The 16910-nt window shown below is 31.5% G+C and overlaps 1 protein-coding gene across 1 annotated transcript in view; it reads left to right on the top strand.

The window, feature by feature from the left end:
- LOC113784370 (probable anion transporter 3, chloroplastic) overlaps positions 1-5186 on the top strand; it is an 11201-nt gene extending 6015 nt beyond the window's left edge. The window contains exon 6 of the mRNA XM_073366485.1: positions 5109-5186. Within this exon, the coding sequence (XP_073222586.1) occupies positions 5109-5186 (78 nt within the window). The remainder of the gene's footprint in view (positions 1-5108) is intronic.
- The last annotated feature ends 11724 nt before the right edge of the window (positions 5187-16910 follow it).

Here is a 16910-nt window from a genome sequence, read left to right on the forward strand (position 1 = left end):
TAACACTCACATAAATAAAGAAATATATATAAAATACAAATATATATATATATATATATATATAAGGTGTCGTTCATCTCACATTACAATATATAATATTATACATATATATATACATATATATATACATATATATAATTAATTAATTGTCTTCGTTTTCGTCATCGTCATCATCGTCGTCGTCATTTGATGAGTGAATTAAGTCATTGCCTTCATCATTCTCTAATTCATCTATTTTTTATCATCAACTTCCTTCTCCAATGTGTGACTCATGACAAAGTTGACTAATAGTCTCATCTCCAATCACATGATCCAAATTTGACATTTCATCCATTTGAAATGCAACTTCTTCATTTTGACCTGCTTCAACTTCTTCGATTCCACTCGTTGGTCTTGTTTTGATTGCAGCACACCAACCTTGTTTGCTTCTGACAGTTGATGGATAAGGAACATAATACACTTGTCTTACATTATGGGCCAGGGAAAATGGATCAAACCGTGGATATTTTTTGCTCATACGAATGTCTACAGTATTGGATATCAAATTTATTTTAGTTCCTCTGCTAGATGGATCAAACCACTTACAGTAAAACAACACCACTTTTTTCGCATAATCTAGGAACGTGTAGTCAATTTCGTAAATATGCTCAATTATGCCATAGAAATCTTCTACTACACCACTATCAGAGACACTTTTCATACAAACTCCACTATTAATTGTTTCTTTTCCTTCAGTCCAAGATTCAGTGTGAAATTTGTATCCATTGACGTAATAGGTGTGCCATTCTTTGAAACTTCTACTCGGGCCCATAGATAAGTGCCTTAAGTGGATGTTGATAGGAGTTTGTTCTTCGAGATGCACTTGTTGTTGAAACCATAATGGGAAATTTGAATGTATATCATCAGATGATTGTCCCGTATTTAAAAATGCCCTGATCGATGACCATATATATGGTGAATATCAATTTAATCATATAATTAAATATAATTAATATGAAGAGAAATTTGAAACGTACTCAATGTATGGTTTAACTTCGGTGCAGTTAATCAAAACGTGAACATGTGCCGCATTAAATACTTTGTCGCTTGGCCAGAAAATCGGAAAATCCCTACCAGCATGATGACCAGACAAGCAAAAAACTGATAAAGCATGTGGATGACGTATAACACTATCAGTAGCGTTTCTTCCGTTAACTGGTGACAACGTTTCGTTGTTGAAATAATGAGAACAAAAGTGTGTTGTTTCACGGTGAAGGTAAGATGAACAAATTGAGCCCTCAACTCTAGCTTTGTTTTTCACCGACCGTTTTGAATAACCCATGAACCTATAATATACAAAGAGATGTACAATAAGCTCCATGTATATATAAGTTGAAGTATATTGAAAATCAAGTATATGTATATATATATCACCTTTCAAATGGATACATCCATCTATACTGAACTGGTCCACCAAGCCTAGCTTCACTTGCAAGATGCACTGAGAGATGCTCCATGGAATCAAAAAACCCAGGAGGAAATACTTTCTCCAACTTACATAGAATGATCGGAATGTCATTTTCCATCTTGATGAGATCTTTATCATAGAGTGTTGAAGAACACAAATTCTTGAAATATTGACTCACTTCAATAAGTGGGTTCAATACATGTGTCGGTAAAGCACTAAAGGCAATAGGAAGTAAACACTCTAAAAATATATGACAATCATGACTTTTCATCCCATGCATCCTCCCATTTTCCACATCAGCACATCTTGCCAAATTAGAACAATAACCGTCAGGCGTCTTCAGCTCTTTGATCCAACGATAAACAGATTTGGCTTCATCAGTAGATAAAGTGTAATTCGCACGAGGTTTTAGGGTCTTGCCGTTTTGTTCCACCAACAACAAATCTGGTCGTCTGCAATATATACCTATGTCTTTTCTGGCTTTGTCATTATCTTTTGTTTTTCCTTTCACATTCATCACAGTATTAAATATGTTGTCAAAGAAATTTTTCTCAATATGCATTACATCGAGATTATGTCTCAAAAGATTATCTTTCCAATACGGTAGATCCCAAAAAATACATCTTTTTGTCCAATTGTGCCATTGTCCATAACCTTGTGGTTTACAGGCCACACCATTAACAACATGTACCTTTGGCATATCTTTTACTTTATTCCAAACTTGTTCTGATGTCAACTTAAGCGGTGGTCCTAGACTTTCTGCATAGCCCTTCATAAATGCAGCTTTGTTCCTTCTAAATGCATGATCAGCAGGTAAAAACCTACGATGCGAGTCAAACCACGATGCTTTCCCGCCAAATTTTAAAGTAAATGCTTTTGTATCTTCCATACAAATAGGACAAGCTAATTTACCATGGGTGCCCCATCCTGACAACATCCCATAAGCGGGGAAATCATTAATGGTCCACATCAATGCAGCTCTCATCATAAAATTTTCTCTCCGAGCAATATCATATGTCAAGACACCATTCCACAACCTCTTCAAATCGTCAATCAAAGGTTGTAAAAAAATATCAATACCAGTTGTAGGATTAGAAGGACCTGGTATCACAGCAGCTAAGAACATATAAGGTTTAGACATACACATATTAGGAGGAAGATTGTAAGGAGTAACAATAACCGGCCAACAAGAATAAGGAGTAGACGATGCTTGTATGTACGACGTAAATCCATCTGAGGATAATCCAAGTCTTACATTGCGTGGATCTGACGCAAAATCAGGATGCATTTGATCAAAGTGTTTCCATGCCTGACCATCAGACGGATGTCGCAACTCGCTTGAATTTCTTCTATTCTCATAATGCCACGTCATATTTCCTGCAGTTTGTATTGATGCAAACAATCTCTGCAATCTTGATACAATAGGTAGGTAAAACATTGCTTTCCTTGGAATTGATTTTCCCCTACTTACCCTAGAGTTATTCCTTTGGTGATACCTTGGTTGTTGACAAAATTTGCATTCAACTAAGTTAGCATCATTCATACCAAATTCATTGTCATAATACAACATGCAACCTTTAACACAACAATCAATCCTCTTGACACCTAATCCTAACTTTGACACTAACCGTTTCGCATCATAATAACTTTGCGGCAAACCATCTCTAACAGGTGTTGCATCTAGCATCATTTTAGTCATGAAATCCAAAGCTAAATCAGGAACATGAAATTGAGACTTTAGACCTAATAGTCTAATACACATTGATAACTTTGAGTTTGAAGAACCTTCAAACAACGGTTTATTTGTCTCTTTCAAAAGACCATAAAATCTCTGAGCTTCTTCATTGGGAAGTCCATCGGTATCGTCATATTGATCTTCATTGAATGACAAATTAACCCCAACAGCATCCGAGATCATATCATTCATCGCCTCAAAGTGTTGATAGTTATAATAATCTATACCTAACATGGTAGTACTACTTGAAGGACCTGTGTTATAATTCTCCATAGATGTACTAGTATTAGGCGCCGCTGGAGACTCTTCTCCATGATTAGTCCAAATCCAGTAGTTAGGCATAAATCCATCTGCATACAAATGCACTCTTATTTCATCTTCACTTTTAAACCGTCTACATCGACATAAACAACATGGACATCTCATTCCCCCTTCATCTTGGACAATTTGTTGCACTCTCGCAAAATTCAGAAAGTCTTCAACCTTGTTAGCAAAACGTTGTTTAAGACCCTTTCTTCCAGGAAAATTCCTATCGTACATCCAACTACGGTATAAATCCATATATATATATATATATATATATATATATATCTGTGTGTGTGTGTGTGTGTGTGTGTATATATATATGTATATGTTTATTCTAAAAATTAAATAAATATATAAATTATGTGCATATATATTTATATATATATCGATGTTTTATATATTAATTGCTTTATTTTTCAAAAGCATTATATATAAATTTTGACATATTTATATGTCAATTAGGGGAGCATGCATCTGCACACAATATAATATATTATTACCAATACAATAAATATATATAAACCGAAATAAAATTATATATATATATCAATACAATATAATATATTATTATCAATACTATCAATACAATATAATATATTATTATCAATACTATCAATACAATATAATATATTATTATCAATACTATCAATACAATATAATATATTATATTATTATCAATACAATATAATATATTATTATCAATACTATCAATACAATATAATATATTATTATCAATACAATACAATAATATATAATATATTATTATCAATATAATATATATATCAATACAATAAATATATATAAACCTATATAAAATTTTAAATGATGTTTTTTTAAAAATCAAGACTAATAATCAAGACTTATTTATAACAAAAAATAATAATATCATCAATTTTAATAATGTTTTTTTAAATAATAATTATATTAAAACTAATATATTTTAACCGTGGTTTGAAACTTTAATTTATCATATATTAATATGTAAACAACATCATTCCTATTTTTTTAAAAATAAATTTATAAAACTAATCTAAATATAAATATTACTAATCTATATTTTAAAAATAATATATATATTTACTAATCTAAATTTAAAATATATAAAATACTAACTTGATGCCGAGTAGCGTCTGACTTCAAGCTTTCACTCACGTACGATGCTTGCAAGTCTTCGAAATAATTAACAAGCACTGTAAAAATAAAAATCAATAACATTAATTAGTTATATCAAATTAAAAAATAAAATTATAAAACTATATATATAATATAATTTATACTTACCAAATTTAAATGAAGCTTAAGAGTAATTTTGTGTAGAGAGAAGGACGAGAGAATAGTTAGAATGAGGTTTTAGAGAGAAGTTGGATGTGAAAAAATGAATTAGGAGGGGGAGAAATATATATAGTGTTACCTTGAGCATTTGTGGCGGCCAAAGCAGCCACAATGCCAACATATACTTCACTTTTGTGGCGGCCTGGGCGGCCAGAAAGGTCAACGGCTATAATGCCATTTGTGGCGGCCTTTGCCGCCAGAAAGGCTAACGGTACTATCCATTTTGTGACGGCCTGAGCGGCCAGAAATGCCAGCTGTATTGGGCCTCATTTGTGGCGGCATTTGCAGCCACAAATTCCACGTGCACATTCCTCTGTGGCGGCCTTTGCAGCCACAAATGCCACTGGTCACGTCAGTCCTTTGTGACGGATTTGGCCCTCACAAAATTGATTTTTTGTGGCTGTAAAAGCCCTCACAAAATCCTTAAATATTTAACTGGATTTTTTGGCTGCCTAAACCCTCACACAACTATCTGCACATGTGATTCAAAGCTTATAATCATTTCACACAACTATCAAGATCACAATATAAGTCATTTCATCTCAAACAAATTCAAAAAACATTCTTGGATCATAATAACATTTCTGGTTTTAGCAAGAAAATTCTTGCTTTATGGCTGATCTTATCCATTCACTTACTCATGACAACTGCCTACTTTCAACGGTTAAATGAGCTGTCATAAGCTCTCTTGAAGCCTATAAATAAAGCTTCACGATGAAGAACAAATTAGAACTCAAAGTGCCAAATAAAACATCACTCATTCAATCATACTCGAGCTTAACAAATCATTCTAAATTGCAATTTCATTCATAGTGTGATATTAAAATCAATGATTATTGAGTTCTAAAATATAGAATCTATTTCTTAAGTAACAGTTGAGCAATACCCAAATTCTAACAATCTCAAAATCATTACTTCGTAACTCAAGGCTATATTGTTGACATAGCTTGAGTAGTGTGTAAAAATCTTTTTATGATTTAAAGGTAACTTGTAAAAATCCTTTCTGAAATAGTGTAAGGCCACCTGTAGAAATCCTTTCTAGGTAGAAAGGTAGAACAGTGTAATAGATCAAAACTGATATGTGAAAAACTGTGTGAAAATCAAGAACGTTCTTGCTTTGAGCACGTAGTGGAAAATCTCACATTTGGAAAATCTCTCTTTTCCTATCTCTATTTATTCTTTATCTTACAATCAATTTTTATATTGATAAATTGATATGACTGTTTTTCCACTAACTAAGAACTTTCTTCATTTGTAACTAAGATCAATCTTGAGTTAAACATTTCAGTTTTTAAACATGAGTTTTTAAAAGGGACAATTATAATTCAAACCATTTCCTTATAATTAACATTGTTACTTCAATTGATATTAGAGTCAATCTCTAAGGATTAAACACCCAAAAAGTGTTAGAGCAAAAGATTCAGGAAGATAATGTCAAAAGCTAAATACATTGCTGAATAAGGGTCATCAAACAGACCACCATACTTTGATGACTCAGATTATTATTTCTACAAAAGCAAAATGCAATTGTTCCTAAAGTCACAAGACATTGGTATGTGACAAATTATCACAGATTGAGATTTCATATCAAGAGTAAATCAAACCGATTCAACATCTGCTGAAAAGAAAGAAGCAGATTGGACAACAGATGAAAAATCTAAGATATTTCTTAACTCAAAAGCTCAATTATTTTTATCATGTGAAGAAAGTGAAAGAGTAGATGAATGTGATATGACAAAGAAAGTATGAGACACATTTCAAACTCACCATAAAGGAACAAGCCATGTTAAGGAAACAAGAATTGACATTGACATTCGAAAGTTTGAATTATTTGAAATGAATGAAGGAGAAACAATCGATGAAATGTACTCAAGATTCACAACCATAGTGAACGAAATGCGTTCTCTTGGAAAAACCTATTCAGTGCAAGACAGGGTAAGAAAGATCATGAGATGTCTTCGAATCATGTGGAGATCAATGGTGACAGCTATAAGTCAAGTCAAGAATCTTGAGGTACTAGGCTTGGAAGAACTTATTGGAACTCTAAGGGCACATGAAATATTGTTACAGGAAGATAAACCTGTAAGGAAAGGCAAAATAATAGCTTTAAAAGCATATCAAAATTCACCAATTATTCAACAAACAAATGAAAAAAGTGACTCATAAGATAGCCAAAAAGATGTTGATGAAGGGATTGCTCTCGTCACAAGAAAGATACAAAGAATGATGAGGATTAGAGATCAAATTAAAAAGGGATCTCCAGATAAAATGGACTTCAAAATTGAAGTAGATAAAAGTAAAATCACTTGTTTCAGATGCAACAAACAAGGACATTATAAAACTAAATGTCCATTGAACAAAAAGAGTACCAAAGAAATTCTCCTTCAAGAAGAAGTCAATGATGGCAACCTGGGATGATTATGATGAATCAGAAAGAGATGAATCTGAAGAAGCCAATCTATGTCTGATGACAAACACTGAAGATATAGAGGTAACAAATTCTGAATCTTGTCCTTTATGTGAACATATGGAAAAAGAATTTGATAACATGCTGAATGATTCAAACTTTCTTATTCAAAAGTGTAGTTCTTTTAAAGAAAAATTTCACAAGGAAAAAGAAGAGAAAGAGAAAACTCAGGCTATAAATAAACTTAAAGAGATCATTAAAAATATGAAAGAGTCTCAACTCAGATTTTGAAACTGAAATTTCAGAAAGTCAAGAACGATTTTCACCTCAAAAGGAGAATGTTGTCCTTAAAATTGAAGTTGAAACTCTTAAAAATGGCTTGTCAAATTTCATTAAATCTACTGAAACCTTTTAAAGAATCGTGAGATCTCAAGTAGGAATATTTGATAAAGTTGGTCTTGGTTTTGATAAAACTCAAAAAACCAAAATGTATGAAAACTTTTTTGTTCTTGAAAGGAAAGAAGGAAAATGCAAAATTAAATGTTTATATTGCAACAAAATTTAACATCTGGAATTTGCATGCTTTTTTAGAAAAAGAGATGAAATAATCAAGACCAAAAAGGTCTTCAGAAAAGAATAACATTTTGGAACAAAACCAAAATTGTCTCGAAATATGAACAAAGGAGATTGTTCTCAAGCAAATGTAACAAAAAGAGAACGTTATGGAGTTTTACCAAAACTGGTTGCAACTCAACCGTCTAAACATTTTTCAATGATGTTCAATATATTAAAGGATTAAAACATAATCTTCTAAGCATTAGTCAACTCTGTGATAATGGCTTTGAAGTTATTTTTAAACCAATCATATGTGAAGTAAGAATGGAAAATTCTGGCGAAGTTATATTTTCTGCATCTAGGAAGAAAAACCTTTATGTTTTATACATTGAAGAACTACCAATCGAATCTTACTTCATGTCCATAAATAAAGACAAATGGATATGACATAAAAGAATTGGACATGTAAGTATGAAAACAATTTCAAATTTATCAAAATTAGATCTTGTTAGAGGACTTCCTAAAATAAACTTTGAAAAAGATAAAATATGTGAAGCTTGTGCAAAGGGAAAACAAGTTAAGAGCAATTTTCACTCAAAATAATGTATATCAACTAAAAAACCTCATCAACTACTTCACATTGATCTTTTTGGTCCCGTTAAAACCACATCTAGGAGGTACGAAATATGGTTTTGTCATTGTTGATGACTTCTCTAGATACACATGGATACTATTTTTAAAACAAAAGGATGGTGCATTTGATACCTTAAAAAATTTCTATAAAAAGGTTCAAAATGAAAAAGAATCCAATATAATCACTATGAGAAGTGATCATGGGGGTGAATTCATAAACGCATCCTTCAAAATATTTTTTGATGAACTTGGCATCTCTCACAATCTATCTTGTGCAAGAACTCCTCAACAAAATAGAGTTTTTGAAAGAAATAATAAAACTTTGCAAGAGATGGTAAAAACAATATTGTAAGAATCAAATGTTGAAAAGTATTTCTGGGTTGAAGCTATAAACACTTCTTGCTATATTTTGAATCGTGTTTCAATTAGAAAAATCATAAATAAAACACCCTATGAGATCTGGAAATATAAGAAACCAAACATTTCATATTTTCACATCTTTGGTTGTTATTGCTACATCTTAAACAACAAAGATAACTTGGGAAAATTTGATGCAAAATCGGACAAAGCTATATTTTTAGGATATTCAACAGAATCTAAGGGATATTGTATCTTTAATTTGAAAATTAAAACTGTTGAAATAAGTATGCACATATTATTTGATGATCTTGATTTAAAAAATAAAGATGATGAGGAGGAAGAACAATAAGGGCAAACTCAACATATTGTTCCCCAGAAAAACGAGATTGATAAAAATCTCCATTTCAAACTCATCCTAGAAGTTAGAAACTAATAAGTGATCATCCTCATAATCAAATCATTGGAGATACAACTGATGACATTAGAACAAGAATGTTATTTAAAGATGGTGTAAACAAAAAACATGAAAATGATATCTCAAATGGAACCAAAATCCATCAAAGAGGCAATAGTTGATCAATTTTAGATTGATGCGATGAAAGTAGAACTTCTTCAATTTGAGAAAAATGAAGTCTGAACCCTTGTTCCAGATCCACTATATCAAACAATAATTGGAACACGATGGGTCTTCAAAAATGAGCTAGATGAAGAAGGAAAGGTTGTAAGAAACAAAACAAGGTTAGTTGCTCAAGGTTATAATCAACAAGAAGGAATATACTATGATGAAACCTTTGCTCTAATTGCAAGGTTAGAAGCCATACGAATCTTCTTGCATATGCATATCATAAACATATCAAACTTTTTCAAATGGATATTAAAAGTATATTTTTAAATGATTTTTTAAATGAACAAGTTTACGTTTGTCAACCTTCTAGTTTTAAAAATAAAAAGAAATCGAATTATGTTTTTAAACTCACCAAAGCCTTGTATGGTTTAAAGCAAGCTCTTAGAGCTTGGCATGAAAGATTAAGTTCCTTTTTGATAAAAAAAATGGATTATCCTTTGGAAACATTGACACAACACTTTTTAAGAAAACAAATAAAAATGATTTACTCATTGTTCAAGTGTATGTTGATGATATTATTTTTGGATCAACAAATAAAAAAATGTGTGAAGATTTTTCAAATCTCATGTAAAGTGAATTTGAAATGAGCATGATGAGAGAATTGAAATATTTTCTTGGTTTACAAATAAAACAACATAAAAATGGAATTTTCATATGTCAAGAAAAATATATCAAGGATCTCTTAACAAAATACAAAATGAGTGAAGGAAAAATTATGACTACTCCCATGCATCCTCATTAGATAAAGATGAAAAATGGACGATCAATTTTTGAAAAAGAATATAGGGGTATGATTGGCTCATTACTTTATTTAACTGCAAGTAGGTCTGACATTGTTTTGCAGTAGGATTATGTGATAGGTTTCAATCTTCACCAAAAGAGTCTCACTTAACTGTAGTAAAATGGATTTTTTGTTATCTCGTTGGTACTACTGATCTGGACTTTTGGTATAGCAAAGATTCTCATTTTGATTTTGTAGCTTATTGTGATGCCGGTGATAAGATCGAAAGAAAAAACACAAGTGGTGCATGTCAGTTCCTAGGAGAAGCCTTGATAAGTTGGTCGTGTAGAAAGCAAAACATGATTGCTCTATCAACCACTGAAGCTGAATATGTCTCAGTTGCAAATTGTTGCTTCCAAGACTTATGGATCAAAAATCAACTTGAAAATTTTTCAGTAAGATATTCTCATATTCCAATATATTGTGATAATACTAGTGCCATTAATTTATCTAAGAACCCTATTCAACATTCAAGGTCCAAACATATTGAAATAAAACAACATTTTATTAGGGATCATGTGAATAAAAAGGAAATTGAATTAATCTTTGTTGATACAAAGAATCAGTTAGCTGACATTTTTACAAAGCCTCTTGTTGAAGAAAGCTTCAATTCTATCAAAGAACGATTAAAAATCATTAAAAATTCTGCTCAAGATCGTTAAAATTGAAACTAGAACATTCTGGTCATAACGGAGATCGTTATCCGTTTTGAGCATCTTTGCCACAAACAGCTCAAGAACGATCTTCGTTCTTCATCATGAGAAATTTTCAAAATAATATTTCCAACTGAAACGTCTGCTACTTTACAAAAGGTAACGGCTACCCATGCTTGTCCAGCCACATCGTTTCACTTTCCTCCTTCCCAATACTTAACTGACCAATCCATCTAATCACACGCATGACACTCTCTCCACTCACAAATCAACTGAAAAAACTCAACTGTTCATCTCTCTTCAATAAACAATAACTTCATCCTTTTTCTGAAAACGTTCATCTTCTTGTCCCCTCCATCATCAACTCTCATTTTTTTTTCAAAAATTGTAAGCACCATAGCAACGACACACAAGAACCCTAGCTCACCAACACCATCATCATATCCTTCACCATCTCCAGTTTGTTCACCATCACCTCCACCAAGATCAATACCTCAACATTCATCTTTAGAGAGAACATTCTCTGATTACACGTCTTCGTCGCTAGAGTATAGTCCCCAACCGATCACACTGGAGCCTCTTGAAACCATTCTTCCTCTATTGTATCAATGCACTCTTCTTCAATCAGTCAAGCTCCACTCTGTCTTTGTAAATTCCTCACCTTAATTCTCGCACTTCATCTTCCAAAAGAAGTTCAATGCTCGTTCTGGCAGGTATTGGTACTTCAAAGTCTAAAAATATATACACAACAATCTATACAATTTATGATGATGATTATAAACCCTCGCCACCACCACAAATTCCCAAATCACAAACTGCTCCTACATCACAACCCTCCAAACCTTCAAAATCCTCAGAAATTTCAAAATTCCCAGAAATTTCAAAACCCCCAGAAATCTCAAAATCCCTAAAACCTCATTCAAAATCCCCAAAATCTCATTCTAAAGTGATTTCATCCAAAACCACAGCTTCTAAAACTAAACCAATGATTCCTAAGTCCAACCTGTCTTCAACACTCTCTTAGTTTTTAGCCTCTAAAAAATTTAAAAACCCTAAAAAATTAACAAAGAAAAGTTCAAACCAAGAACGTTCTTCGTCCAAACTCCCAACTCAAGAACGTTCTCCACTCAAAACTCCAAACCCAAAACCAACAAAAGCTTCCAAGCGAGCAACCAAACCTTCTTCTTCCAAAATCCTTATTCCACCACAAATTCCCAAATCACAAACTGCTCCTACATCACAACCCTCCAAACCTTCAAAATCCTCAGAAATTTCAAAATTCCCAGAAATTTCAAAACCCCCAGAAATTTCAAAATCCCTAAAACCTCATTCAAAATCCCCAAAATCTCATTCTAAAGTGATTTCATTCAAAACCACAGCTTCTAAAACTAAACCAATGATTCCTAAGTCCAACCTGTCTTCAACAATCCCTTAGTTTTTAGCCTCTAAAAAATTTAAAAACCCTAAAAAATTAACAAAGAAAAGTTCAAACCAAGAACGTTCTTCGTCCAAACTCCCAACTCAAGAACGTTCTCCACTCAAAACTCCAAACCCAAAACCAACAAAAGCTTCCAAGCGAGCAACCAAACCTTCTTCTTCCAAAATCCTTATTCCACCATTGATTCCTTCAAAAATTCAAAAACTCTATATTGAGAAGTGGGCTCAACGACCTATTGGCATTGGTCGAGTTTTTAGTTTTGAAAACCTACAAGTTGAAGGAATCTCCATTCAACATCACACTAATATTACCCTGAGGTCATTCGAGCATTTTACTGCAAAGCTGAAGCATTTGCAAATAAATCCCTAATTGTCTCATCATTAAAGGGTATTAAACTACGTCTAGAACCCTTTATTCTGGATGAAATTCTTAAACTATCATCTAAAGGACCAACAATTTTTAAAATAGATTGGTACACAACCTTGAACACTATCAAAGAATAAGTATTTTAAGAACTGTTTATTGATGGTCTACAAAATATTTCTCAGCTGACGTGAAAACATTTCCAAAAAATTTCAACAGTATAAGTCAACATTCCATCATTCCTCATTGTGCCGGCCACAAATTTGTCTCTGATAATGACACACTAGTCATTTATCATCTTCTTCATTGCAAGAAATTGAATATGCCTTACTTGATAATCCAACACATGATTGCTGCAATTCACAAGGATTATAAGAGAAACATTGTTCCATATGGTATGATTTTCTCCAAGATTTTCAGGCATTTTCAGATTCCTTTGTTGACTGAACTTCCAACATTAAGACATCAAAATTCTCATCCAAGAACATCTCCCATATGAAACAAATTCTCAATCCCATCCTTTTAAAATCTACCTTCAATTCTTCTACCACTAAACGGAAAAGGTCTGCACGCACCTCTGCTGTCAACACCAATATTGAGAGTGCTCACCTCAAGAACGTTCTTCCCCTCCCCAACATGTTGAAGAACGTTCTCTGTTTCTTTTTGCCATGACAAAGGGGGATGAGTTATTTAGATTTTTAGTAAGAATCAGAAGTTATTTTTGTATGACTATTTATGTTTTGTTTTTGTTTTGAACCACCTTGTAATGATCAAGAACTTTATTGTTATATCAATAAAAAATTATTATTTGGTTCAAATGAATAACACATATTGAGGGGGAGTTTTTACTAAAAAGCTCTCTCAATTATCATTAGAATCAAAATTAAAATTTGAATTAACGTGTTTTGTTATCATAAAAAATGGAGAGATTGTTGAGACAAAATCCCAAATTAATGTTTTGATGATAATTAAATAAAAGGTTAATTAAGACTTCTAATTATGACTCTAAGTATTTTGGTATTTAACATGTGTATTTGAGTGTATTAAAACAAGATAGGTACCAAGCATTACAAAACAGATCTTATTAAAATCAAGAAAGCAAAATCAGTAAAACGAAGAATGTTCTTGAAAGATTTCTGGCAAACGAAGAAGGTTCTCCACATCTGCGATCAACAAGAATGATTAGATTTTTATGTAAAAAATTAGATCCAGGAAGTGTTATCCATTCCATATTTTCATCAGAAATATACAATGATCAATCTAAACAAGAATTATTCTATAATTCGAAGGTTCAACACTTTTCTTTATAAAATGCATAAAGCAAGATCATTCTCCAAGTCAAGCAAGTGCAAGTACAAACTGACAGGCTGTAAAGGACACTATTGTTGTACCTTCAAACAGACTTGTACACGTGATTCAAAGCTTGTAATCATTTCAAACAACTTTCAAGATCACAATATAAGTCAACTCATCTCAGACAAATTCGAAGAACGTTCTTGGATCACAATAACATTCCTGGTTTCAGCAAGAACATTCTTGCTTTATGACTGATCTTATCCATTCACTTACTCATGATAGCTGGCTTACTTCCAACGGTTAAATGAGCTGTCATAAGCTTTCTTGAAGCCTATAAATAAAGCTTCATGATGAAGAACAAATCAGAACTCAAAGTGCCAAGAAAAACATCACTCATTCAATCATACTCGAGCCTCTCAAATCATTCTAAATTGTAGTTTCATTCTTAGTGTGATAATAGAATCAGTGATTACTGGGTTTTAAAATATAGAATATATTTCTTAAACAAGAGTTGAGCAATACTCAGATTCTAACAATCTCAAAATCATTACTTTGTAACTCAAGGCTATGTTGTTTATATAGCTTGAGTAGTATGTAAAAATCCTTTTATGATTTAAAAGGTAACTTGTAAAAATCCTTTCTAAAATAGTGTAAGGTAACTTGTGAAAATCCTTTCTAGCTAGAATGGTGGAATTGTATAATAGATCAAGATTGATCTGTGAAAAACTGTGTGAAAATCAAGAACGTTCTTGCTTTGAGCACTTAGTGGAAAATCTCACATTTGTGAGGATTAAGCGTAACCCGTGTTGGGTGAACCAGGATATATGCTTGTGTGGTCTATGTATCCCTATCTCTATTTATTCTCTATCTTACAATCAATTTTTATATTGATAAATTGATATTACTGTTTTTCCACTAACTAAGAAGGTTATTCGTTTGTAACCAAAATCAATCTTGAGTTAAACATTTCAGTTTTTAAACAGGAATTTTTAAAAGGGGAAATTATAATTCAAATCCCCTTCTTTATAATTGACATTGTTACTTCAAAAACTTTATACCCCTAACTGTATTAAGAGATTGTTCATCACTAAGTGCTTATGCAATTTTCTAAGTTTAGTTGCTGAAGACATGTGAATTAAGAGATCAAACAAAAAAATATCGATAAAGTAAAGGATATGTGGAAAAGTGAAACATTTAGACGCACAATAAATGAAATGATAGTTGGAAATTTAAGAGACTAAACGTAGTTCATTAATTATTCTCTCTTAATATATAAAATATTTTCTTTTATACAATCATCTAACTATATCTCATTATATAAATATTTGTTAAAATTCTAATCTTACAAAGTAATATCATAATAAAAAAAAATCACATTTCTTTTTCATAAGAGTGTTGCACACTTTTTACTATCCAAATGGCTGTGCATTTGTTTTTGTTTTGACTTATTTATATTAACTATAAATATAGAACTTTTTTACCCATACCACAAACATCCTATTATGTAAATATTTGTGAAGATAATTTATAAATTAATTTAATAGCAACATCATAATATTTTTTTTAAACTATAAAAATATCACATAATTAGTTTGACATCTAATATTATTTTGACATCCCAAGTCAAACATCTATCTTTTGCAATACTATAGTATATTATTTTGAAGAAATAAATAAAATTTTTTTGGGAGGATTATACCTACTCCCAATAAAACAATCATAAAAGACCTAATTTAGACATAAGTTAATTTAAAGTTCCAAACAAGTGATTTGTCGTTTTTGTTGTCAAATTAATTATTTATCACATTATATAAATATTTGTTAAAATTCTTATCTTACAAAGTAATATCATGATAAAAAAAAATCACTTTTTTTTCCACAAGAGTTTTGTACACTATTTTACTATCTCAAGGGCTGTTCATTTTTTTTTAATTTTTTATAATGACTTATTTATATATACTATCAAGATATAATTTTTTACACATACCTGAAACAACTTCTTATTAGGCAAATATTTGTGGGGATATTTCATATATATATATATATAAGGGATGTGCAATCATACGTGAATACGAATTAAAGTGTTACATGATTTTATAAAAAGCCGGAGATTTTTTGTTTTAATTCTAATCATTCGTGATTTGATCAGTAGGTAAAGAAAAAGTTATTCAAAGCATAATGTATGTTAAGAATAACGAAAATAATTTACAAAAGTGCTTAAAATGTCATAATCAATATCTCACTGTAAAGCTCAATGACACAATTCAAGAAGAGTCGAGATAAGTTACAAAACAATACCAAAATATTTTAGGGGGTGTTGCCACCATTGATTGAAGTCATAAGAAAAACTTTGTGAAGTAGCAATGCCAATCCCAAGAAAGGGAGTTTGAATTATGACCCTTTTAAAATTTTGATTCATGTGCTTAATTTAACTTAACTCAAGATAAATTTTGGTTGAAATAGAATATTTAGAATGTTCTGGATATGTTAGACGTAAATAAAATAAATTAGTTTATAATGAAGTGTGATTTGTGTGTGCAAAATAATTAAAGATAAGAGATAAAAAGATTATACACAAAAAGTATACCGGTTCACCCAACTTGGACCAGTATCACAATCGTGAGATTTTCACTATGTGCTTTAGAACAAGAATGTTCTACTTCACACATTTTCTCTTGATCACACCATGATTAATTACAATCTTCACCTTTCAACCTAGAATTTTTTTTTACAATCACCTTTCAGACTTGAAAGGTTTTTTACAAACATACTCAATATAACATAAAAGATAGACTTGAGTTACAAACGATGTGTATGATAAAAGTGTTTGGGATCTTGAAACTTCTCAACACTTGTTTGAGATAAATAAAGACACTCAGTAAATGATGATCCACAAATACAATGATGAGAACTTGAGTTTGCTTGAAGGGTTTTTGACTTGTTATTACTTGAACAAGTGTTGGTAGATTTGTAAATTGA

Source organism: Cicer arietinum, chromosome 3, assembly GCF_000331145.2.
Source record: "Cicer arietinum cultivar CDC Frontier isolate Library 1 chromosome 3, Cicar.CDCFrontier_v2.0, whole genome shotgun sequence".
NCBI lineage: Eukaryota > Viridiplantae > Streptophyta > Magnoliopsida > Fabales > Fabaceae > Cicer > Cicer arietinum.